The sequence below is a fragment of the Ctenocephalides felis genome, unplaced genomic scaffold (genome assembly GCF_003426905.1).
Source record: "Ctenocephalides felis isolate EL2017-DRISC unplaced genomic scaffold, ASM342690v1 CF-g0.4_SCAFFOLD_01604, whole genome shotgun sequence".
Taxonomy (NCBI): domain Eukaryota; kingdom Metazoa; phylum Arthropoda; class Insecta; order Siphonaptera; family Pulicidae; genus Ctenocephalides; species Ctenocephalides felis.
In genome coordinates, this window is record NW_020537758.1 from 3,250,260 (window position 1) to 3,277,599 (window position 27,340).

At 24.5% G+C, this 27,340-nt stretch overlaps 2 protein-coding genes across 2 annotated transcripts in view; one reads left to right on the top strand and one right to left on the bottom strand.

The window, feature by feature from the left end:
• LOC113372845 overlaps window positions 1-6,336 on the bottom strand; it is a 58,262-nt gene extending 51,926 nt beyond the window's left edge. The window contains exon 1 of the mRNA XM_026613181.1: window positions 6,186-6,336. Coding sequence (XP_026468966.1) covers window positions 6,186-6,336 — 151 coding nt within the window. The remainder of the gene's footprint in view (window positions 1-6,185) is intronic.
• An 8,330-nt stretch (window positions 6,337-14,666) lies between these two features.
• Window positions 14,667-27,340, top strand: part of LOC113373095 — a gene marked incomplete in the record, with an annotated part of 65,449 nt that continues 52,775 nt past the window's right edge. The window contains 2 exon segments of the mRNA XM_026613417.1: window positions 14,667-14,783; window positions 22,286-22,406. Of these exon segments, the coding sequence (XP_026469202.1) occupies window positions 14,779-14,783; window positions 22,286-22,406 (126 nt within the window).

Genomic DNA, 27,340 nt, shown 5'->3' on the forward strand with positions numbered 1-27,340 from the left:
TAGTATAATTCAGTAAAATTTAAGGATTGAAATCCGAACGGTGCGCCCAAAACATTATTTATTTAAATATAGAGTCCACTTTTCTTGTCATGGTTTTTTGTTCAAGTACTTTCTTTATTAGATCATTCATATTTCTAATTACGTCAGAAAATTTACTAAATTAAGTATATAGTGTTTCAGTACATACATTTAAGTATATTATGCCTAAATTTCAGCATTGTAGTACAAACGGTACGCCCATATTAAATATTCAAAAATTTTATATCTATATACTAGCCATAGTTCCATGTTTAAGGGTACTTTTTATACTGGACTATTAATATTTTTAATTTCGTGACAAAACATGCAAAATTAAGTATACAGAATTTTAGTATATACATTTAAGTATATTATACTTAAATTTCAGCATTTCAATACAAACGGTTTGCCCAAAATAAATATTTTAAAATACTCGACATCTAATCAAGTCTACATCTAATTAAGTCGTTATTAAAATCCCACATTTCTTCTATTTGGTTTGCTCGTCAGTAAAGCTCCTGTTTATTTTATCACGAAATTGGTGGATTTTTCTTAAGTAGAAATACTCGTTCGTAGTCATAAAAAGTCATAGTTTAATTTTATGTCAAACTTCAGTAGTTGGATCTTAAAATAATAGTCCTTTTTTATCTTTCAGGTTACAATATAAGAGATTCATTAGAAAAGTCCTTTTTTTGAGATTCCTCGTCAGTAGTCTACTTTTTAAATTTACAAAATAGTAATGTAATATATTGTTATATATTAAAATATATATAAAACAAACTAATCGACTTCCTAATTCCATTTTAATGGATCCATTACTAGAACAATATACGTCTTGAGAAACATCAACAATTACCAAATAGATAATTCTAAAACAATACACCTTTCATTCCTTTACTAATTATTACTATTATTATTATATAGTTGCCAATGATGTTATTGTTGTTGTTTTTATTCGGTTTCTAATTAGTAACAACCTGAATAAAAAAAATTAAAAATAAAAAACTCTGACCATATTGGTAAATAATTACCAGTCATTATTTTTGGCACAATTCTTCCGGATGGTAAAAATTTGGATCTTAGAGGAAATCTGAGGAAAGAATTACCATTTGGAGAATGGATAATAAAGTTGGATTTTTAAGGAAAAAATATTACCAAAGTTGTCAGAGGAGTGTAGACTCAGGTGGAATTATTTTGGATCTTAAAAAAAAGTTAAGTGTTTCAAAAGAGCTGACACTATATGGAATTTTATTTGATTTTCATAAGATATTCCGGAGAAATTATTTATTACCAGAAGTTAAAAAAATTAATTCAGGAGAGCTAACACAGTAGGAAAAACCTAGTAATTAAGTATACAGGGATTAAAATGAAAATTGTAATAAAAGTAGATATAAAATAATGTTTCAAAAATTGCGGTCAAATTCTATAATTACTCAATAAAGAAATTTTTATGAATATGTTCAAATTTGATTATTTTTTAATGATGACTCTATTTATTATATATTTCTATTCCCATTTATCCCGTTGTCCCCTATCCCATCAATTATCCAACCAGAATGTGTAACCATTAAGTAACTAGTGTTACGTTTTTTTTTCGTTTGATACTATATGATATGATATTATATTATATCGAATTAGAAAGTAATTGAGCAAACGAATAAAAGTGTTACAATTCGATAATAATTAAATAATAATAATTGTAATAATTATAAAGATAAACTAATGGTGTATGGCATCGTAATTGCTGGAACTTCCCGTTGCAACAAATTTCATTTTCGATTTTCGGCCCATTATTATAACTACCCTACGGAAAGTGAAAAAAACATTTTTTTCTAAATAATCATGTAATACGTTTCGGAACTTGATATATTCCATCATCCCCTTTTCTGTAATATTTTTTTAAATTAAAAAAAAAAACAGAATGCAAGAACCTTTTTCTAATTATTAACAAGATGAAAACATGTTTAGTTTAAAATATCTCGTCAAAATTTGCAAATTTTTCGAGTCATACTTTTGATTTTTACTCATCATCTGTGCAAATATGTACATACGAAAATTCTCTTTTTACATAAAAAATTTATAATTCAAAATAATACTTTATATTGGAAAGTCTTCTATTTAAAAAATTAAATAAACCAAATAAATGTATTAAAATTTTAGAATTATATTTATTTTCAAAAAATAAATTTTTATTCGGAAAGTTCGATACTCAGATAGGCGAGAAACCTAAATACATAGTTTTGACTCATCTTCAGTGCAAACATACAAATTCTCTTTTTAAATAAAAAAAAAAAAATAATTCAAATTAATACTTTTTTAGAAAATTTTCCATTTGAAAAATACAATAAACGCAAACAATAAACCAAATAAATGTATTAAAATTTTGGAATTATATTTATTTTCAAAAAATATTTTTATTCGGGAAGTTCGGGAATAGGCGACAAACCTAAACACATCTATCTACTTCTTGTACTTTTAACATCTAACTTTGTCTTGAAATTATATCAGCAAACTTTTCAGACACTTATTAGTTTCCTCACAAATTAATTTTAACAAAACAGTACTTATTTTTATTACAATTTTATTACTCGATTCCTGCCTGCAACTTTCCACCTTATAACATAATCAATTTCCAACTTTCCCCGACTCATCAGATAGCGAATAACATTTATTTATAACAATTGTTTGTTAGTATCTATTACATAATAATATAAATAAATTTAAATATTCCTCCTTCTGGTGCAATCACGCACTATTTATAATACTCATTATGTGTCTATTGTTGGATTGATTAAATCTAAACAAATCGTAATGGACACGTCGTTTCATGTTCAGTTCTGAATTTTACAGGAATACCTTTCGAAATGTTGCGATTATCTTGTTTTGATATGTAAATCGTATTTTATAAGTTTTTATTCTTTGATTTGATTTTATTTCAAGTAGAACGACGACATGAGTGAGCTTTGATGTAGGTAAAGATATCATAACGGGGGATAATGTGAGAGCTGGTGGTAGAAAGATAAGGGAAATAGATTGATAGAAGTAGAATAATTTTTAATCGTATGAATCAATAAGTATTATATATTATATACATATTTATACTATGCAATATATATATATATATATATATATTGTCACTTTACACAAGATCTATGGGATAAAAAGGACAATCACGTTTTTACTATGAAGGGACTTTTTGAAATAAATTCTACACTATTCATCCAATGTAAATTTTAGGACAAACTGAGTAAAAACTGTTGATTTTCCATTTGAATCAAACATCAATCAATTTTAATAAAAGCCACAGCAAAGCGTGGCCGGGTTTTCTAGTATACCCGGTAAGGTCGGTCGTTCCTTTTTTTTCTTTTAGACCAATATCGTTTATTTTATTTTTTATAATCAGATTATTAAAAATTTAGAATTTTTATAATTCAGTTTTTGTAAGTTATTGACCAATATCTAAAAATTGTTTTGAAAATGTTTCTGCGAATAAATTTAAGCTAATCAATAAGCTCAGAAATTTTTTTGTTGAAATTCAATGAAAAACAATCACAAAAAAGACAATAATCAATAAAGAAAATAAAGAAAAATTGGCCCCAAAATTTAAAAAAAAGGAGTTGGTATTGGTCAACCCTTGATAAAAATAAATTTGTTTTCAAATTAAAATTCAAGCTTGTTTGTAGCTAGGCCTAAACAAATTTTCGTCGACGATTTCAAGAACAAAGATCAACCGATTTGAATAATTCAAAAGAACATTCGATTCCTATCCATAGAGAGACGTGCCAATTGGTTTTTGGCAAAGGCAGGTCTAGCTGTTTCAAAGATACGGGGCAAAAAGTGCCAAAAACGGTAACTCAGTTTTTAAGAGAACGGTGCGTCCGATTTTAATAATACAAAAAACATTTTACTCGTATTGATAAGATAAAAAACTGATTAAATTTTTGGGAAGGCAAGTCTAGCGGATTCAGAGGTCTATAAAAAAATTAAAAAAAATGCCATTTGGCGGTGAAAAATGATTATTAGACTAAGGGCGAGCAACCTTTTCAACCCTCAGGACAATTTAAATTTTAAAATTTTAAATTTTTATGGCAGGCCGCACTTATTGTGTACATATATATATATATATATATATATATATATATATATATATATATATATATATATGTAAGTATACTAGCTGACCCGGCAAACGTTTAGCCCCAAGAAATATTTCTAGAAAATTGTTAGTATAATAAATAAACAAACTTCGAATTATAAATATGTGGTATATAAATGAAAGGGGCAACAAACACAAATTACATTGATAATTTACCCACTGCAATGCAAAAATACTAACATTTATTTTTGAATTATGTAATGCTATGCTTAGCGAATCGAGTGTATTTCGATAACCCTGAAAAAATTCCAGTTTCCTCCCAAAAAGAGTTTTATTTTAAGATTTTAATATTAAATTTCTACATTTTGGTAGAATACGCTAGAACTGCTTCTTCTGCAAGTTATTCAAAAACTATGTACTTCTTATGCTCACCTAGAAATATTTGTACAATAGTATAAGCCTGCAAATCAGAGGATATGCGATAATCAATATATCAGATAAAACCATTTCGGCCAATAATTAAAAATTGTTTAAGAAAATTTAAGTTTTTCTATAAGCTCAAATTTCAATTGAAAACGTTCACCAAGAACGACAATTGATCGCTAAAATGGTTATTATGAAATATGAGGGTGAAAATTTAGAATTGTATGTAGTTTTTTACTGAAAAATCATTTACCGATCGCTTCTTGTGATGGTTTTCATGAAGTGTACCTACATCGATGTTAGATGAAACAGAACATTGTCATGAAAACAGCTGAATTCTTAGCTTTGAATATTTAGAATCACAATTGAAATTTGCTCATATTTTTCTAAAAATGAAAAGTAAAACACAAGATTCTGCAATAGATATTTTTCCACAATTTTAATTTGCAGTCAAAGCATTGGATTGAATTTTATCGCGCGATTGCTTCAAAAAGAAGTTCGAAATTTCCAGAAAATTTCAAAATTCTCGAAAATCTGATTTTTTCAAATTTAAAAATAGCACTAATTCTTTTTCAAAAATGTTAGTTTTCGGTACAGTTTATTTTTTATACTAAAAATGTTCTATATCTTTTTATGGCTAAACAACGTTTGCTGGGCCAGCTAGTATATATATATATATATATATATATATATATATATTGTATGATCCTGAATTTGATGTTGATGTATTAACAAAGTCTAATAATCAATCGTGCATAACATCAATAAAAAACATGAATTTCTTTCAAAAATTTATTTCAAATCCATTTAAATAGTACTTACAATTAGTTAATCTTAGTGGTAAATTGGAAAATTTTAATAATCCATGGTATTAGGATATGGTAATGCACTGCACTATGTATTATAAACATTAAACTTGTAATTACACAATATTTTCACAAAATACTAATTCAAAAAATAAAAATAATATATTTTAAAATGTCCTTTCTCCATTACATCTTCAACCAGTCTACGAACAACACACTATCCAATTGTGATTTTTTGAATTAGTATTTTGTGAAAATATTGTGTAATTACAAGTTTAATGTTTATAATATACATAGTGTAGTAGTGCATTACCTATATCCTGATACCATGGATTATTAAAATTTTCCTATTTAACACTGAGATTAACTAATTGTAAGTACTATTTACTATTTTATTTTTTCTTTTCACTCCAATTTAATTGCTTTAGTTTTTAATTTTATTTTTAGTTTCCACTGAATGAAGGCTAGGATTATAGCCGAAACGTATGGATTTAAAATAAATTTTTGAAAGAAATTTATGTTTTTTATTGATGTTATGCCCGATTACTAGACTTCGTTAATATATATATATATATATATATATACATATATATCTTTATATCAAAACTCTCCATAAAATGAATCATTAAGCTTGCAACACAATAAAAACCTATAACGCAACAAACAAAAATAACCAGCCAGCCATCCGCTGATCCGCCTATCCGCCTATGCGGTCTTTTGCACCAAAATTTTCCTTTTTCCTTTCGCCTCTCATAACAATTACCAAATCGCATCGCCCATCAATCAACCAACTCACAAATCATTGAACTTGCTTTTTAAAATAAAACTTTTAAAGCACCCACCGGTCGGAATAACCGATTTTTTCTCTTCGACCGTCTTAGGCCGTCTTTTACCCTCTCTTTCGCCTTGTCTGTGGCGTTTGTCGGTGATCGGACGGCGATCGCCGGCCTGAGCCCCTTCCCTTGGTTCGCGGAAAGAGCGCCCGCTCGCCATACAAAAGCGTTAAATGATTGTGAACAAGTTTGAGAATTGCCATTCACGACAGATTCACGATCGGTTGAAGACATACATCACCGAGATAATTTGATATTTATATACAAAATTTTGATTTTTATTATTTTTTTATTTTTTCGACAAACGAAAGGAACGGCGAGGATTTTTGTGTTTTTGAAGACGAATTTTGAATTTGTAGTGCCAAATTTTGATTTTTTTGGTAAATTTGTGATTGTGTGCACGTGAGTGTATAAGGCTAGATACACACGGACATATTTTTTTGGTGATTAATAAGGAGACAAAAACGTGAGTAGATTGATTATATTTTATTTGTAATTATATATATATATATATATATATATATATATATATATATATATACTCGTATATAATTTTTGCTCCATTATGCGTTAAACTAATATAATTATAATTTTTCTAAAAAATTATAATGTTGTGTTAAATTTTGTCAAAAAATTTAATTTACAAGATGTATAAGTTTCATGCTTTTAACCTGGTGTTTATTGAATGATGACACACATCAAGTGTCGAAACGTATATTCAAGAACATTATTTTTTCTAAATTAATTTGTTTATTTATTAATTTTTTTTTCTTATAATTATACGTTTCGACTTGTTTATTTATTAATTTTTTTTTCTTATAATTATACGTTTCGACTCTTGATGTGTGTCATTTTTCAACAAATCAAACCAGGACAAAAACACTAATAAAAAATATCGCCATCTAATAAGAATCTTTTTGCCTATCAGGTATTATGCCCTAATTTTTAGTTATTGATTTAAATTTTTAGTTAGCATTGTTTTTTCCTATTAGTTTTTAAGTAAATTTTTTTATAATTATTATCAGTGTTAAGTTTATTAGTGCTTTTGTCTTGATTTAAATTACTGAATGATGGCACACATATAGTGCCGAAACGTACATAAACTATTTGGTTGAGAATTAACATTTTAATATATATATATATATATATATATATATATTTATATATATATATACTAGCTGACCCGACAGACGTTGTCCTGTACCTATTATACAATTCAAAAGTTCAAATTTTTCAAATGACCTATACTGATACTTAGCATTTAGGTAAAAATTAATGTTTTTTACAATATATTCAATACCGAAATGTATATTTATCAATTTGAGTTATCTTAAATGTAGATAAGAATAAAATTGTATATTAAAAATTATACACTGCAATTTATTGAGCAAATTTATTTTCAATTTATTCAATTTTTTAGCTCAATTTATTTTAATGCCAAGGGTTATATAATATTTTTAGTAATACCTGCAGATGTATCACCTTATTTTCCTTCTTTTATCTTTATCTTTAAACAAAACCATAATTAACTAATTATCGATTAATTATTTTTAAAATTGATCAATGATTTATTGTTTTATTTAAAATAAATATTTATAATTTGAAATCATTTTTTGAATTTGAAAAAAAAGTCAAATCTTTTAAAATAGCAGTAAGGGCAAAAGTGTAGTTATATAATTTTTTGATTGCTATTTAAATATTTAAGATATTTAAATCATCTTTCTGTATGAAAGTATTCTTATCTATACTTGAGTTTTCTCGTCAGTAGAGTCCTTTTTTAAATTTTTAAGTCTAGATCCTGTTCGATCGTCAGTAGAGTCCTCTTTAATTTTTTTTTCTAAGTCGAATATCAACATTTAAATCTTCAAAAATAAAAGAAAATTTCAAAATATTGATGTTGTACGTTTCGACACTAAATAGGTGTCATCAAAGAATAAAAAAATTAGGTAAAACTGGAAACATAATTTTAGATCCATAAAATTAGATCAGATTCTAATGAGAATCAAATTCAACTTTTTAATAAGCATATTTATATTTTTATCTTTTTGGTTTAATTATGATATTTGTTTTTTAATTTTTTCACTTCATTAGTTAAGTAGCAATTTTTTGAGTAACATTTTTTTAGCAAAATAATAATAAAAATAGTTTCTTTGAATTATATCTATTTTCATTAATAATAATAAATATTATATTTAGGCTTTGTCATTTAACAATATCGATTGCATTTATTATATCACTTTAAATATATGATAAATATCGTGTTTCTGAATCAGTTATAAATATTATGTAATATTATTTTACAGACCTAGTTTTTCCAACAAATAATAAAATATTAACACATAAACTTTCGCATCATAAAATTAAATTTCTCAAACAGTACATAAGAATAATTATATACATTTTATTAACATTAAACAACCGAATCTAATTCATATTTATTCGACATTAAAATGCAATCTTCATTGTTACTGAATGCAATAAACTACTACAATAAATAAAATAATAATAAATTTATATATATGTAAGTTATTATTAAAACTGTAAGAGGATTTTGTAATAATATTTTGTAAAGTCTAGTTTAGTTATATATCTAACTCAATAATTTATATTTTATTTTTTTTTTTAAATATTACTTACACAAACTTATGTTCAGTAAAATGTAATTTAATAATTATTTAGCCAATAATTTAAAAAAAAAAGAATTTTTATTTATTCCATAAGCTTTTTAAATTTGCTGAAGATTTTTGTGTCCACAATTGACGAATTATTCTGAGATTTTTTGCAAATTTATTTTTAACAAACAACATGCATTTTTACAAATAAATAAATTTTTCTACCATGAAAACCAAAAACTTGGTATAATTTTGTTATTGAATTTGTATGAAAATTTTCTAAGTGTTTTTGTTTCGTCAGCTCTCTTGTTAAATTTTTTATAACTTTGTTTATATAATATTCCTATAGATATTAAATTGATCGCAAAACGCATCTCGTCGGCCTCTATATATATTATTATTGCAATATCATGCATTTGAAAATGCAATAAATAAACACATGATCGACATGAAGAACTTGCCAACATTTTTATAAGACATTTTTTATTTCAAGGTGAAGTGGAAAAGAAAAAATCACTTATAATGAATTCTTTTCACACCAGACACTTTGCAAAAAGTGCAATAAACCCATTTGAAAAAGGACAAATAAAAACATGAGTACCAAGAAATTAAAAGTTTTTGGTATTCATGGGAGAAGAAATACTTTGTTATTTGTTGAAAATAAATTTACAAATAAATCAGACAAGAATTCATCAATTGTTGAAACAAAAATATGCAACAAAATTTAAAAGTTGGAAATAAATTGAACATTTTTTGTAACGAATAAATGCAAAAGTAGTGACTGAAAAATTATCACATTGCATTTCAGTAAACATAAGTTTGTTTAATGAATATTTAAATACATAAAATATTAATTATATAATAAAATATATAACTGGGGTGTCTCCAAAAATAATATCACAAAATCTTACACTTTTAATAATAACTTCCATATAAAATTTTATTATTATTTTATTTATGATAGTAATTTATTGCATTCAGAAACAATGAAGATTGCATTTTAATATTGAATAAATATGAATTAGATTCGGTTGTTTAATGTTAATAAAATTCTGTTTATATAATTATTCTTATGTACTGTTTGAAAAATTAAATTTTATTATGGAAAAGTTTAAAATTAAATTATATCATTATTTGTTGGAAAAACTAGGTCTGTATAATATTACATCAAATTTATAGTAAATAGATGTATGGTAATAGAAATAAAAAAAAATGAACAAATAAAATGAATTTAATGGTTCTGGTAAATGAGTTCATCCCTGATAGAAATTTATTATTAATTAACTAAAATTAAATCACTAGGTGTCTAATATAATATTGCATATATATGGTGTTAAAAAAAAGAATTTTTAATATTTATGTGTGCATAAATTTTTGACATGAAATAAATTTATAATGAATTTTTGGGTTGTATTTGGAATTATACAAATATAATATTTTCCAATACAATAAAGTACTTACCAAACATGGTGCAATATTTCTTCATCTAATTAGCCATAAATAAAAATTTTGATAATGTTCAACACCTAACACAATTTTAACAAAATTTAAAACTGGAACTAAATTTATAGCAACAATATTTTGTAACAAAGAAGTATGTATTTAAAACTTGAATTTAACTCAATTTCTTTAGATATTGTGTATATAAATAAGGCACAATTGAAATTTGATAATTTTCAAAACCTAACCTAACATGACGTGCCAAAAAATTTAACACAAAATTTGAAACTACAACAAACATTTAGGAAAAATAACAATTAACACATAAGTACGTGTTTAGAACTTGCATTTAACACTATTTTTTATAAATTGTGTAAATAAATAAAGCACAATTAAAATTTGATAATTTGTATGACGACCTAACCTAACATGACACCTTTCGAAAAAATTAACACAAATTTTAAAACTATAACAAATATTGAAGCAATAACAATCATTAACACGAAAGTACACATTGAGAACTTGTATTTAACACAAGAACTAAGTCATTAAATAAGACAATTAAAATTTGAAAATTTTTAATACCTAACCTAACCTAACATGACGTGCCAAAAAAATTTAACACAAATTTTGAAACTAACAAATAATTAGCAAAAATAATAATTAGCACAAAAGTACGTATTTAGAGCATGTATTTAACACAATTTCTTTAGGTCTGACTCAATTATTAAGCACAATTAAAATTTCATAATTTGTTTGCTAAGACCTAATCTTACACTCACCTGCCAAAAATATTTTGCACACAATTTTGAACCTATAATAAATAGTTAAACAAAACCATTTTATAACAATAAAATATATATTTAAAATTTGTATTTTACACAATTTCTTTAGCACTAAATCAATAAATAAAAGCACAATTAAATTTTTAATAATTAAACAATTTAAGCTCGAACTGCCATTTTGAAATTTCATCCTGTCAAACCAGCGTGACCAACTTCAGACTAGATCGTATCAACTGAAAATGGCGCTGAATTCAAATTTGAAATTAAAACATTAGTAATTAGTATTTTAATAAGTATATATTATATATATATATATATATATATATATATATATATAATGATTCAGAATATTTTTGTGAAGTCATCGAAGTCAATAAAGACATTGCAAATATTTAGCGTTGCGAAAAAGTGAAATATTGCAAAATTTCGTGTTTATTTAGGCATAAATAATAAAGTTTGTGGTAAATTCCAAGATACACGTTTTTAATAATGATAGTGTTAGATCAGAATCGTTTTGAACAGGGTCGGATTCAAACATTTAGTCAAAATAAAATACTGATTCAAAATTCTGGTATTAAATATAAATAAGGAAATAAATATATATAGTGTTTTTGGTAATTAATAATTATATATATATATAATTATTAATTACCAAAAACACTATATATATTTATTTCCTTATTTATATTTAATACCAAGTTTTTGAATCAGTATTTTATTTAGACAAATTTTTTAAATTTGTCTAAATTTAAATATTACATTAATTTGTATCCAAGAATTTAATATAAAATAATTTCAATACACAATCGACAAGAGTGCCCAAAATCGTTTCCTATACTTCTCCGATGCTTTTTTGGTTTTGTTAAAATATTTTTCTAGAGGCTAAAGATACATCGTTTTTGTCTTAGACAAACAAATTATAAATAGAATTCTGCATAAAACCCTTAAACTAAAATTTAAGTTACTAATTTAAAAAAAAATCTACAAACACCCAAACATGCCAAATCAAAATTCAACAAACTTAGAAATTGTGTATCGAAATTTATTACAATTTTGATCACTAATCCTAAAATAAAATTAAAATAATAATGCATTTATAAGATAATAGAATCATTAAAAAAGAATAGTAAAACTGTATATATGAAATTAATATATGGAAAAAATTCTACACAAACTCTTCGACTTATTGTTTAAATAAATTTAAGACACTCTTTTCTCGGTTTTATCAAAATATTTTGTCACAGGTTGAAGATATATATTTTTTTGTCTTTGGCAAGTAAAATCAATATAAAATTTTACTTAAAACCCTATTTTCAAAATATTTATTGCTAATTTCAAAAAATTACTTCAGTCATCGAAACTTTATATAATAAAATTCAATACTCTTCTAGATTGTGCATGAAAATTCGTGTATAAATCTGAAATTTTCGGATAAAAAATTAATAAAATATACTGTATGATTTATTACCATTATTATATATTTATTTCCTTATCCAATACACCTCTGTATTACAAATTGTAACAACCTGTTGCTCATATAATACCTATAATTTTTTCCTATTTGTGGTGACAATTTCTCATTGTGGTTTATTAAATTATTTTCCTACAAAATGGAATTACTTTTTTAGTTTCGAAATTTCTTATGATTTACATAAAAAAATCAATTACAATCTATCAACAAATATAATAATAATAATAATAAAAAAAAATTTGAATAACTTGAATTTAGTAATAATTACTAAATTATAAAATATTTCGATCAATTTAGTAATGTTTGTTGAATTTATATTAGAAGCATTTTAGAACTGGTTTTGGTGTTGAAATTTATAAAAAGTGTTTGATTAACATTTAAGTTAAATGTTAGTTGCACCAAATTAATTGTGAAATATTAAAATGAAGTGATGTTATGTAAATAGGTTAAAAAATTACGCCAAAAATTATAAAATAAATGGCTTAATAATTGTTTTGATCGAGAACCTTTATAAGCATTTTTTTTAAACAATATATTAGAAAAAATTTGACTTGTTTAGAAATAATTCTAACATTTCAAAATACTCAAAAATTTGTATTTAGGTATTTTTTGTTACTTAAACATAAAAATAATTTATTAGGTTTGTTAATTAAAAAAATATTTATACTAAAATTAAATATCTACAGTCAACCCTTCCGATTTTTTTTAGCATTATGTGAATACTAGACATTTTTTTTTGAACTTTTTCAAATAACTTGGAAATTTTGTTATGGACACTTTAATTTGGTTACATAGGTGTAAACTAGATGAAATTTACTAAAATTTAGTAAATACTGTTGTATACATTTGTATATACAAATTTTGAATAATTTGTAGTTGAAATGTGGATTTTCGATAATTATCAATATTAATATTTTTGTAGATTTTAATAAATAGCTTAAAAATTATATTCTGGACATTATAATTTTTTCACATTAGCAAAAACTAGATAAAATTTACTTAAATCTAGTATAAACTTTTACACACACGTGTATATCGAAATTTCAAATAAAATGAGTTGTTAATCACTAAAGAGAATATTACGTAACATAGTCGAAATACAAAAGTGCCTCGTTAATGCTATCACAACGCAATTCATACCAAATTTTGATATCAAAGTGTTTATAATAGTTTATACCAGATTTTAGTAAATCTTATCTAGTTTTTATTAATGTAAACAAATAATGTCCAAGAATAAAATTAATTGTTATTTAAAGAAACGTAAAATATGTACTAAATTTCCCAGAACTATATAATTGCAAATTACCGAAGTACTAAAATCCGCATTTCAACTACTAATTATTCAGAATTTCAATATGCAAGTATATGAAACAATTTATACCAGATTGTAGTAAATTTTATCTAGTTGTAGTAAGTGTAAGGCAACGTCTACGAAGAAAATTAAAAGTTATTCGACAAAATCTAGAAAAATGTCCTAAATCCGTAAATTGATAATTACCAAAATACTAAAGCTCGCATTTCACCACGAATTATGCAAAACTTCAATATACAAGTGTATATAACAGTTTATACCATACGTTAGTAAATTTTGTCTTGTTTTTATAAATTTAAAACAAGTATAATGTCACGGAAGGAACTTAAAAGTTATTTTAAAAACAGTAAAAAACATCAGTTCCCATAGAACCGCATTATCGGCGGGTTGACTGTAGTTATTAGATTAATAAATAAATTTAAAAATAAAATGAATAAATGCAAAACTCACTCACCAAATCCAAGTATCTATCTAAGTCGATCGTCCACTATTTCGGCCCTGGTTTTTGCAGACATCTCGAACATAAAGCTTGTCGACCCGGTAGCTTCGGCGCCGGGTCGACACGCCTTAGATCTGATGTCTGCAAGACGCAGAAACCAACTAAACTGGATCGTACGAAATTCTCAATAATTTTGACAAACATAGAACAAAAATGTCACTTTGTAAGGATAGGAAACTTGTGAACAAAACATTTGGGGTATCGATACAGGTTTATTTGTTTGATTTTAAATCCTATCTATGATAGAATGCTCTGCTAATTGAGAAGCCAGTATTTTGTAAACAAACAACAAATGCAAAAATTCTATTTGAGGAATAAAAGTGCGATGAATACAAATACAAATACAAATTTAAATATAAATAAAGAGTTGAGTTTGTTAATTATGCAAAGGCACTTAACATTTCAATTGTACGGAAACGGAATTACAAGTGAAATGAATATAAAATCACTATAAGGAAATATCTTGAGAAATTATTGTAATACATGTGGTAATGGATATATATATATATATATATATACGTGTATATATATATATATATATATATATATATATAAGTAGGAACACATACAATTACTTAAATTTTTTATTATATATTTTATTCAAAGTTATTGCAATTAACTTACAATTTCAATTTTTTTTTTTGAAGTAAACTATTCGTTCTACATTTTTCAAATTTTAATATGTTATTCTTCAATATATGTATTTTTTAATTATGCAATAATTTTTGATAATTTTATATCAAAATATAGAATTATTAATATTTTTTTGATTGAATTGCTCGAGACCAGAGAATTAAATTTTTATGAAAAATACATACATTAATATTTTTATTGTTATAACTATTTTAAACCGTTTGGTTTTTATTTTTGAAATGTTTATATAATATCATTTAATTTGACTATTTTAATTACAAATACTAAAATTGATAATTTTTATATTTATAATTTAAGAAAAAAATGATTTTTTGCTGATTGATTTTATTTTTATTTTAATTAGGAACAAGCAATAAAAAGAAACTATTTTTTTTTACAAGTTTGGCATATTTTTAGCTTATATATTTGACTAAATTTGATTATATATATATATATATATATATATATATATATATATATATATGACTTTTGTAAAGTTTGATTTGCAAATAATTTAGGTTAATAGAAATTTCATATTGTTTTTTGTTTAATTTTTTGCTCTTGTATATAATTTTGATGAGAGATTTAAGCAAAAATTATAAATATCTGAAATTTTTGGTATAAAATGTATGAATTTTAGTATTTGTTATTAAATTAGACTTATTGAATAATAAAATATTAAAATATCAAGGTGGTATCTCGAATTGTTTACCCTTAAAAAAATTTACTAAACTGAGTTTTCAGTATTTGTTGCTTTGCATACACTTGAGATGTTTATGCAGAAAATTCTAAATATCTCCAAATTTTGGTGTAAAATATATAAATTTTAGTTATTTTTATCAAAATAGACATATTGAAAAATAAAATATTAAAAAATCAAGGTTATACCTTAATTTTTTTGCCCTTAAAAAAATTTAAAAAACTGAGTTCTCAGTATTTGTTGTTTTATATACAATGAAATGTTTATGCAGAAAATTAATAATATCTCAAAATCTTGCTATAAAATATTGCAATTTTAGTATTTGTAATTAAAATAGACACATTGAGTAATAAAATATAAAAAAATCCAAGTTGTATCTTAAACGGTTTGTCGTATAAAATTTTTACAAAATTGAAATTTCATTATTTGCCATTTTACAGTTTGAGATGCTTATGCGACAAATCTTACATAACTCAAATTTTTGGTACTAAGTGTATCAATTTTAGCATTTCTTAATAAAACTGATATATTGAACAATATAATACCAAAAAATTAAGGTTGTAAAATAAATAATTCACTCTGGAGATAATTTTGCACAAAAGAAGTACAATTTTTATTCATTATAAATTTGAGATGTGTATACAAAAAGGTATAAATATCTCAAAATTTCGTAAGTAAACATTGAGACTTTAGTATAAACGTTTTGTACTAAATTTTTTTTAGCAAAATGAAATTTCATAAATAACTATTTAGCAGTTTGAGATACTTATGCAGCATATCCTTGATAACTCAAAGTTTTGGTCTGAAATGTATCAGTTACAAAATTTTTCATAAAAATATATATATGCAGTAACAAAATGGCTAATAAAATTTAACGAAAAATATTAATGTTGTTATTAAAATTGTTTTTTACCAAAGTGCACAAAATGAGACTCGCGCTGAAATTAGCGATTTTTGGCATCAATTTCCGCGGAATTTCCTAAATACTTGCACAAACAAATGATCAATTACATATGTCTCCATTATACAATTGTTGTAGTTAATTAACAAAATGCGTAACAATAATAATTGTTGCTAAAGTACAATAAATGTTAATTCGACTTTCGCCTCGGCGGCGACTCAAGAATTCCGAACGGTAAGTGACCGTTCATAGGAACGAATAAACGGCTAAATAATTCACAAACACATTGTAAAATATATAAATATATAGTATTATACATTAACAATTTATTTCTGTGTGTTTGTATGTTTGCAAAGTGCGGTCACGCCAGTTTTACACTCACTTTCAAACTGATTTTATAAGTTTTTTATGTCCTCAAGTCCGACGACAAGATTTTTTTTGAGATTTAGATTTCACACATCGATGGAAACCGTTGTTGAGCAATCGCCGAAAATTTTAAGAAAGTCAGAAAATTGTATTTAGGTTTAATAGAAATTTTATTCTGAAGTTTTGGCCATAAAAATACAGAGGCGTGCTCTGGATTTGAGTACTTGAAATGTATCTTTTTTTGTGCATTTTTTGGGGCAAATTATTTGCTTTATAACCTTGAATTTCTCATATAATATTAGTCAATATGCCTATTTTAATATGAGGTACTAAAATTGATACATGTTATACCAAAATTTTGAGTTATTTAGGATTTTCTGCATAAGCCTTTCAAATTTACATAAAGCAAATAATGCAATTTCATTTTAGTAATTTTTTTAGGGTGAACCGTTTAAGTTACAATCTGCATTTTTCTGTATTTTATTACTCAATATGTCTATTTTAATAACGAATACTAAAATTGATATGTTTGCTACCGAGATTTTGAAATATTTGCATTTTTTGTATAAACTCTGGAAATTTGTATTTAATAAAATCAGTACTTTCTCGTGCAATTTTTATTCCTAGAACAAATTATTTGCTTTATAGCCTTGATTTTTTTATATATTATTTTTCAATATATTTTTTTAACTTCCCGTAGGGCAAGTTATAGTAATCGCAAAAAAATCGAAAATGAAAATTTTTATATATCTTTACGTTTCAGAGGTTTCTGAACATTTTGGCATACATTAGAAAAAATGGATGTATGTGTGTGTGTGTGTGTGTGTGTATGTATGTATGTATGTATGTATGTATGTATGTATGTATGTATGTATGTGTACGTGTGTGTATGTATGTGCGGATACAAATTTTCGTCTACGATTTCGGGAACACGGATCAACCGATTTGAATAATTCAAAAAACATTCGATTCGTATTGATAAGGAGACGTGCTGATTAGTTTTTGGCGAAGGCAGGTCCAGCAGTACCTCCGTTTTTAAGAGAACGGAGCGTCCGATTTAAATAATTCAAAAAACATTTTACTTGTATTGACAAGATGTAGAATTTATCAAATTTTCATAAAGGCAGGCCTAGCGGTTTCGGAGATCTAATGAAAAAAGTAAAAAAAAATGCCATTTGGCGGTTAAAAATGGTCATTAGACATATGCACATCAAATTGTCAGATATTTTATAGAGATTTTAACAATAAGTATATTTTTTTTTTACATTTCTGTGGGTTCCGTACCAATGCTTATGCGTTAGACGGCGGCGCGGCACCTGCGAGCTTTGACATTTAGTCTCTATGCAGTTCAAGCAGTGCGATTGCTTTGAAAAAAAGTTCAGAATTTTCAAAATATGTCAAAATGAAGAAAACATTTTTTTTCAAAAAAATTTTTTGTTTTCAAAAAAAAATTTTTTTCTCAAAAAAAAAATTTTTTTTTCAAATAAAAATTTTTTTTTTCAAAAAAACGGTATTTTTTTGTCAAATTTATAGTTTCTCAAAAATCTATTTTTTTCGAAGTAAATTTTCTTTCAAAAATGTTAATCGTTTTTAAAAAAATAATAATTTATGGTGCGGGAAGTTCCAGCAATTTGCCTTAAGGCACGATGCCCTAATTGCCTTAAGACAGAATTCCACTTACAGCTAGGTTATTAAGTGATACTAAAATTAATATATTTTATTACAAAATTTGGAGATATTTAGGATTTGCTGCATAAACATCCTTAATTTATATAAAATAGCAAGTAATGAAATTTCATATTTGTAATTTTTTCAGGGTGAACCGTTTAAGTTACAATCTGCATTTTTCTGTATTTTATTACTCAATATGTCTATTTTAATAACGAATACTAAAATTGATATGTTTGCTACCGAGATTTTGAAATATTCATACTTTTTTGTATAAAGACCACACATTTATAACGAACGCAAATGGTACTTCTTTAGTGCAAAATTTGTTTTAGGAAAAATTACTTACTTTACAACCTTGATTTTTTTATATATGATTTCTCAATATGTCTATTTTAATAACAAATACTAAAATTTGTATATTTTATGACAAAATTTTGAGATATCAAGTATATTCTACATAAACATCCTAAATCCATATACAAAATCAAATGATGAATTTTGACTTTGAATTTTTTTTATGCGGAAGACTGTTCAAAATTCTCTCTTGATTTTATCATATTTCATTACTCAATATGTCTACTTTGATAACAAATACCAAAAATTGATATATTTTATACCAAAATTTAGAGATATTTAGGATTTTCTGTATGAACATCTCAAAACTGTTATATAAGCTCAAATAATGAGTTTTTTATTTTGCAATTTTTTTAGGACAAACCATTCAACAAAATTTAAGGCACATCCTCGATCTTTATATATTGTACTACTTAATATGTCTATTTTATTAACAATTAATAAAATTAATATACTTTGTACCAAAATTTAGAGATACTAAGGATTTTGTGCATCAACATCTCAACACATCTATATAAGACAAAAACTATTATTTGGTACTAGTTCACTATTAACTAAATTATAATAAATATATTTCTTCCAAAATTACAAATTTAAAAATTAGTTGAACTGTTAACAATTCACAATCAAAACAAATAAGTAGAACGTACTGTAAAAAATAGTAGTATTTTTTTTTCATTTCCAGTTAATTAATAAATTTGATACAATTTTCTCTCAATTTTAAATATATTACAAAATAGACATAATGGGTTTGAAATAGTTTCGAGTTTAGTTAGATAACGATAATAGATGTCGTTATTTATTGAGTCATATGGAAAAGTGCAACGAATTCATATCAGAGATCAACGTCGTGGAACAACTGATATGGATGTATGACGTCAGGCGACATAGATATACATATAGACATTGATATATATATATATATATATATATATATATATATATATATAATAGGTAAAAATGTTGTTTATGAAAGCGTGCACAAAGGCTGCGGCTACGTTCACTTTTTTTCATTAATTTTAAAGATGAAAATTTACTACCGGAACAGAAAATTTTCAATTTACCCAAGTGATGTAATAAATTTTTTACAATTGCTTTTGAACACCAAAATTCTAAACATTAACGATTTTCTCAACACTTTTCCATATAAAATTTTAAAACCAAGCCACAGGTTGTTCTCAGAAATTTTTATCTGAAAAAAAAAATTATACGAAAACCATTGTTTTTATACTCATATTAAATGATGTAGTATTTATTTAATAATTGTATTTCAGTATAAAATTTGATATAATTAATATAATTGGAATTAACAAATATATGTAAAGGTAATTATTTCTCTAATAAAATTAGTACTTAAATGCAGTTGAAATTTTGTGTTAATTAAAAATATTGTGTTGAAATTATTTCTTTTAATTTTTACTTTAATATATCTATTATATTGCTAAAAATACAAAAATTAAAACATCATATCGTGCTTTGTTTTATTTTTTTTTTTAAGTTAGTTCTATATTTTGTACTTCTGTATAGAACTGAGATGTTTATTCTGAAAATCATTAATATATCAAATTTTTAGTATAAAATATATAAATTTCAGTACTTGTTGTTAAAATAGACATATTGAGAAATAATATGTGAAAATTTTAAGATTGCAGTTTTTATAGTTTACAAGAAAATTCCAAGTTCTGGCTTAATTTTTGTGCCCTGAAATTACCACTCTGTATTGGGATGTTTATGTGAAAAATTAATTATCTTTCAAAATTTTGGTACAGAACATATCAATTTTAGTATTTGTTATTAAAATAAACATATTAGGTAATAAAATACAAAAAAATCTAAATTGTAGCTTTATCGGTTTACCCTAAAAAAATATGCAAAACCAAAAATGTCGTTAATTTGATGTTTTATACAAATTTCGAGATGTTTATGTGGAAAATTATTAATATCTCAAAATCTTGGTACAGAACATATAAATTTTAGTATTTGTTATCAAAATAGACATAGTAAGTAATAAAATATAAAAAATTCAAGGTTGTACCTTAAACGGGTTTTGTCTTAAAAAAATTACACAAATAAATTTACACTATTTGAAGTTCTATATGAATTTGAGATTCTTATATGCAGTATATCATTAATATCTCAAATTTTTGTGATAATATATACTAATTTTAGTATTTGATATTAAAGTAGACATAACAAGTAATAAAATACAAAAAATCCAAATAGTAACTTAAATGGTTTGCATTAAAAAAATTTAGAAAAATGAGTTTTTAGGGTTTGTTGTTTTATATATATATATTTGAGATGCTAATGCAGCAAAACCCCAAAAATTCAAAATTTTGGTGTAGAATGTGTAAATTTTAGCATTTGATACTAAATTAGACATATTAAGTAATAAAATACAAAAAATTCAAGATTGTATCTAAAACGATTTGCCTTAAAAAAATTGCCTTGCAAAAATGAGTTTTCAGTATTTGTTGTTTTATATACATTTGAGATACTTATGCAAAAAATCTCAAAAATACAAAATTTTAGTAAAAAATGTGTAAATTTCTATATTTTCTAATAAAGTAGTCATACGAAAAAATAATATATTAAAAGTTCGTATTTCTAAAGTAAGTAATTCACCCTAAAAAAATTGCACGAAAGAAGTACCTATCATTTTTTATTAATAGGAATTTGAGATGTGTGTACAAAAAGTATTAATATCTTAAAATCTTGATGTAAAATATATCAATTTTAGTAATTGTTATTAAAATAGACATAATGAGAAATTATATATAAAAATTTCAAACTTGTAGTTTTTATGGTTTGGCTTAAAAAAAATGTTTCAGTTTGTTCGAAAAATGTGTACCTAGAATTATTTTGTGTCGATATTTTGGTTCAGTAAAATTAATTATATATATATATATATATATATATAATTTCTTGACGTCTTAATGTAATAATTTATTTAGACACAAAGATTGTTTCAAACATTTTTACATAATTTTGCGTAAAATTTCCGTTTTTAACGTGTCAACCTTGATAAACATATAATGACATATCTTTTTGTATAAATATACACAAATATAAATATATATATATATATATATATACATATGTATAATATATAATATATATATATATATATATATATATATATATTTAAATAATCCAAAACCGAAGTGTCAAGGTAGCACGTGGGGTTCTGTCTTACAACTTTGTACTAAAAATTATTTGAAAAAAAGAAGTTTGCCCTCAAATAACTATAACACTAGTGACATTTACGCCAAATTTTTTTCACACAAAAATTCTCTAACATCTTACAATTTTTTTGTGTATTATTATTTTTAATATTTTTAACATTTCTTTAATATTTTTTACAGTTTTATCAAAATGCGTCACCTAATTCTCTTGGCGTGCGTGGTGTGTGCAGCACTAGCCCTTCCAGTTCCAGAAATGGATCAAAAACAACAAATCGCACAAATAGCACAATTAATACCACAGGTGAGAAAAAAATTATAGAAATTGAGTTTATGAATGTTTAAATATTATAGGCCTATGTATCTGGGCAAGTTAGCCCGCTGTAGTGCTTATAGTATGGCTGTTATGAGTAGAAGAAGTCATGCGTGCATTTATTTGTTGTAACTTTAAAAATAATTGATGTAGATAGATGATGTGTTTGAGGAATTTATTCACAATTAAATTTTGAATAAAATTGTCTAACATTGTAATTACCTATATCGATTCGGTATACCCATAAATCGTCCAAGAAAGTGAGAAATAGTTGTATACCAAAAGTGTTTACTTGAGCGTGATTGACTGGTATTACAATTAGTGTACCTGTAATAAATTTTTCTAAATATCTCATAAAATATGAAGTTTTGTCAAAAATTACTGATTAACTAAATTATAGCTAATAAAATGCTCTACAAAATCTGCTTTGACAAAAAATTTGTTGTCTTGAAAAATGTTTGCTAAAAACCATCTCGAAAAAATATATTAGGTTGTCAAATATCTCCATTCCGCTTTTTTATATATATATATATTTGACAACCTAATATATTTGACGTGGAGTGTGACTTGTGCAGTTTTTTGTAAATATTTTCAGAAATATCTATTTGTGTGAAAAAGTCCGAATTAACAAAAATGTAGCTAATACAATTTTCTATAAATTTAGTTTATCAAAAGTATATGTTATCATGAAAAATTTAGCTGAACTTATCAATCCAAACTCAACATTTCAGTCTTGTAACGCGTGACAATTTTTTAATAATATAATTTGTATTAATTTATTAGTTTTTTGTAAATATCTTAATTTTGTAAATAACTTCTAATATAGTAAATTATTAAGGATAAAATTTTCTACAAAACCTGCTCTAACAAAAATATTGTTGTCATTGAAGAATTTACATAAATTATTTCATGGAATCATGCCGAAACAAACTCTTTTGCGGAAGTTACATATATTTGTTCAAACATTTATAACTTTTAAACCATTAGATTAAAATGAATGATATATTAGGCAAATTTATGTAAAATTCAATTATCTAAAAATTTGTCTAATATTATAATGCCCTCAAACAACATTTTTTTAATAAAATTTGGATTATTAGAATCGATTTTTTTCCTAGCGTTTGAAATTTACAAATTTCTTTAGTTAAAAATTATTTTTATTAAATTATTTATAAATACAAGATTTATGTATTTTGTATTGAAAGCTTAAATTGTAAATTATTATATATATATATATATATATATATATATATATATATATACCTTTCACTTTTATTATTTTATAGACGTGGTATACTGTGTGGTATTATATTATACCAGAAACAATTTCCTGAAGTAATATCTTTGTAATGAAAACTTTATAACTTGTTTTAAAATATATACTAAATTCAACTAAAAACTTCATTACTAATTACACAAATTTAAAATACACTAAATTATCACTCATAATTGAAACTTAAATAAAAAATAAAAATGGTATAGACATTTTATACAAAGTAAACAAAATTTTTCATACTCATTTAAGTAATTTATTATCTTGATTTGTGTAACTATTTTGTAATGTTTATAATTTTTAAACAATACTTCTGACAGTATAGTTTTAGATCAATATTAGTAATAAATGATTTTGTTTATAACTTTTGATTAAAACAAATTAATTTAAAATGTATGTCAAGTTCAACAGACAAAGTCGATATTTTATTTTTAACCTCGACCACGGCCTTTATTTATAAAAAATTATATATATATATATATATATTGATGTATATATATAAATGTATATTATATTTATATTAGTACTTACACCTATTTTATAGAACAATATTTCAGAAATAGCTTCAAATTTGCACCACGATTACTTGTTTGAAATATGTAATTTTCGAGACGTTTTTTTTGGAAATATTTGCATGACAACAAAATTATTTCAGTTTTCAACTTCATTTCAGTTTTTCTACAAATTTTCTCAAAAGTTAATAATTTTGTAGATATATACACTAAACTAAAAATTTGTCATGATTGATGCTTGATGGAGAATACCTATTTTCAAAAGACGTTTTCATCAAAATCTTCCTTGACAACAAAAAATTTGTCTGAGAGAATTTTGTAGACAATTTTGTTATCTATAATTCAGATAATATGTATTTTTTTCTAAATTTTAATAGTTTCCAAGATATTTGGAAAAAAAAACTGTAACATTGTAACGATTTTGTAAACTGCTGCTTGTACTTGTACCAGCATATAATATATTTGTTTTTAAAATTATTATAATAATTATTAAGCACGATGTAGTTATTATTTTTGCAATTACTTCATTATTTATGCCTTCTGCAATTTATTTTTATCTTTGTGCATCTTTCTGTCATACAAATTGTGCAAATGCATAAAATTATGCAATTTTCTTCATATGAAGAATAATGAAATGAAATTTACGATGCGTTAAATGAGATCTAATCTAATTTATTATATATATATATATATATATATATATATATAAATCTACATTGTAGCCATAAATTTCACATGTAACACTTTTTCTTATATGATTTGTGTTAATTGGAATTTTGTATACAATTTTATCAAGTGCATAATTTATTTAAATTTATTTATAACATTATAATTTTTTGTAAGCTTTACATTTTGTAATACTTATTGTATTTTGTTAAAAGACACGTAAGAAGTAAATTATAGATAATAAAATTTTATGCAAAACTTGCTTTGACAAAAAATTTGTCGTCTTGAAAATTTTTGCTAAAACTATCAAGTGAAACTAACATTTATAATATAATATACTTAATGTAATTTAACTTGTGACCAGTAATAATTTTTTGTAAATAACTCTTTTTCAGTTTTTTATGAATATTTTCAAAAATATCAACTTTTGTGAAAAAATACTAATTAATATTAATAAGTAATTTGAATTTAATAAAATTGTCTGCAAAAGTTTCTTTGACAAAAAAATTGTTACCTTGAAAAATTTTGCAAAAACTATTGAGTGAAACTGAACATTTTGGTAGTGTGACTATTTACAAATTTTTGTAAATATTTTGTGTCAATTTTTGGGATTTTATGAATATCTCCAAAAATATCAACTCTCATAAAAAAATGATAATAAACTAAAATGTAGACTAGTGGGGTGTATGGCATCGTGCCTTAAGGCAAATTGCTGGAACTTCCCGTACCGTAACAAAATGTTCGAGGAATACTGGATATTTTCAAATAGATTATTATAAATGTTATAACATTATTGTAATTATTTTCAATATACAAAAATACTTAAAAAAAAAAATTATACTTTTTTTTTTCAAAATCAATTATTTTCTTAAGACAAGCAGAAAGTTCTTTGAATAATTTAAATCGCACGCTTAGTTCTCCCAAAAACTGTCATTTTTTACATATTTAGCTCCGTATCTTCAAAATGGCTAGGCCTGCCTTTGCCAAAAACTGATAAACACTTCTCCCAATCATTACTAATTGAATGTTTTTTAAATCATTCAAATCGGATACTCCGTTCTCTCAAAAAATCGATTTCTATTTTCTGCACTTGTTGCTCCGTATCTACAAAACGGCTGGACCTGCCTTCGATAAAAACTAATCAGCTCTTTTCCCTATGAATAGGAATCGAATGTTTTTTGAACCATTCAAATCGGTTGATCCGTGCGCCCGAAAACGTGACTGGAAATTTGTATCCATACATACATACACACACACACACACATCCATTTTTTCTGAGGTATGCCAAAACGTTCAGAAACCTTCAAAACGTCGAGAAATGTAAAAATTTTCAATTCCGATTTTCGGCCCATTACAATAACTTACCCTATGGGAAGTTAATAATAAAATTCCCTACAAAACTTGCTTTTACAAAAAATATGTTGTCTTGCAAGATTTTGCTAAAACCGTCTCGAGAAAACAGCATGTTGTAGAAAATTCAGTTTACGAATTTGTGTGTATATATATATATATATATATATATATATATATTACATGTATCTTTTGAAAGAGTCAAAGAATTCTCTCTCGTAAGAAGAAGCCGGTCACGTTTCACTTTCACTGAAGACTTTGGCTTGCACTTTCTTCTCGGTTCTACACTTTGAATGCCCCTCGACTTTAGACGCCAAAACATTATCATTAACAACTACTAATCACCGGTAACACTTTGCATATCATTAAAAGAACCAGGTGTAAATATTAATTGATACCTGGTAATTTTGGGTATTCATTAATCTTATACATAGCTAATATAATGAATTTTCTATAACATGCTGTTTTCTCGAGACGGTTTTAGCAAAATCTTGCAAGACAACAAATTTTTTGTCAACGCAAGTTTTGTAGAGAATTTTATTATCTACACTTTAGTTTATTATCATTTTTTCACAAAACTTCATATTTTCGGAGATATTTATAAAAAACCTTTATAAAAAACATTTATAAATAAAAAATATTTTGTAAATAAGTTATTTACAAAAACTTGTCACTAGCCGCAAGTTAAATTACATTAAGTATATTATGTCTTTATGACAAAGAATTCTTTAGCAAAAGTTTTTATGACGACAAATTTTTTGTCAACGCAAGTTTTGTAAAGAATTTTAGCAGCACCCAAACCCTCAAATTTTTTGCTTTATCATTTTTAACAAAAAAATAAGTCTTTTTTCATTCGAATACGTGATCGCAATTCCGATTTATTTATTAATGAAAAAAACAACAAACATTTATTCCGAGCGAGTGCGTTTGTGTTTAGAAAATACAAAACGCGGAAATCAAGAAGGAAATAATATATGTATGGATTTAAAATTCTAAAAACGTTTTTGTTTTAGAGAATAATGATTGGGTAAATGATTTAGTAAAAGATAATAATTAATTTATTAACTAGAACTTCACTTAATTCATCAGAAATAATAAAGGCCTGACGTAGTCAAGAGTGGAGC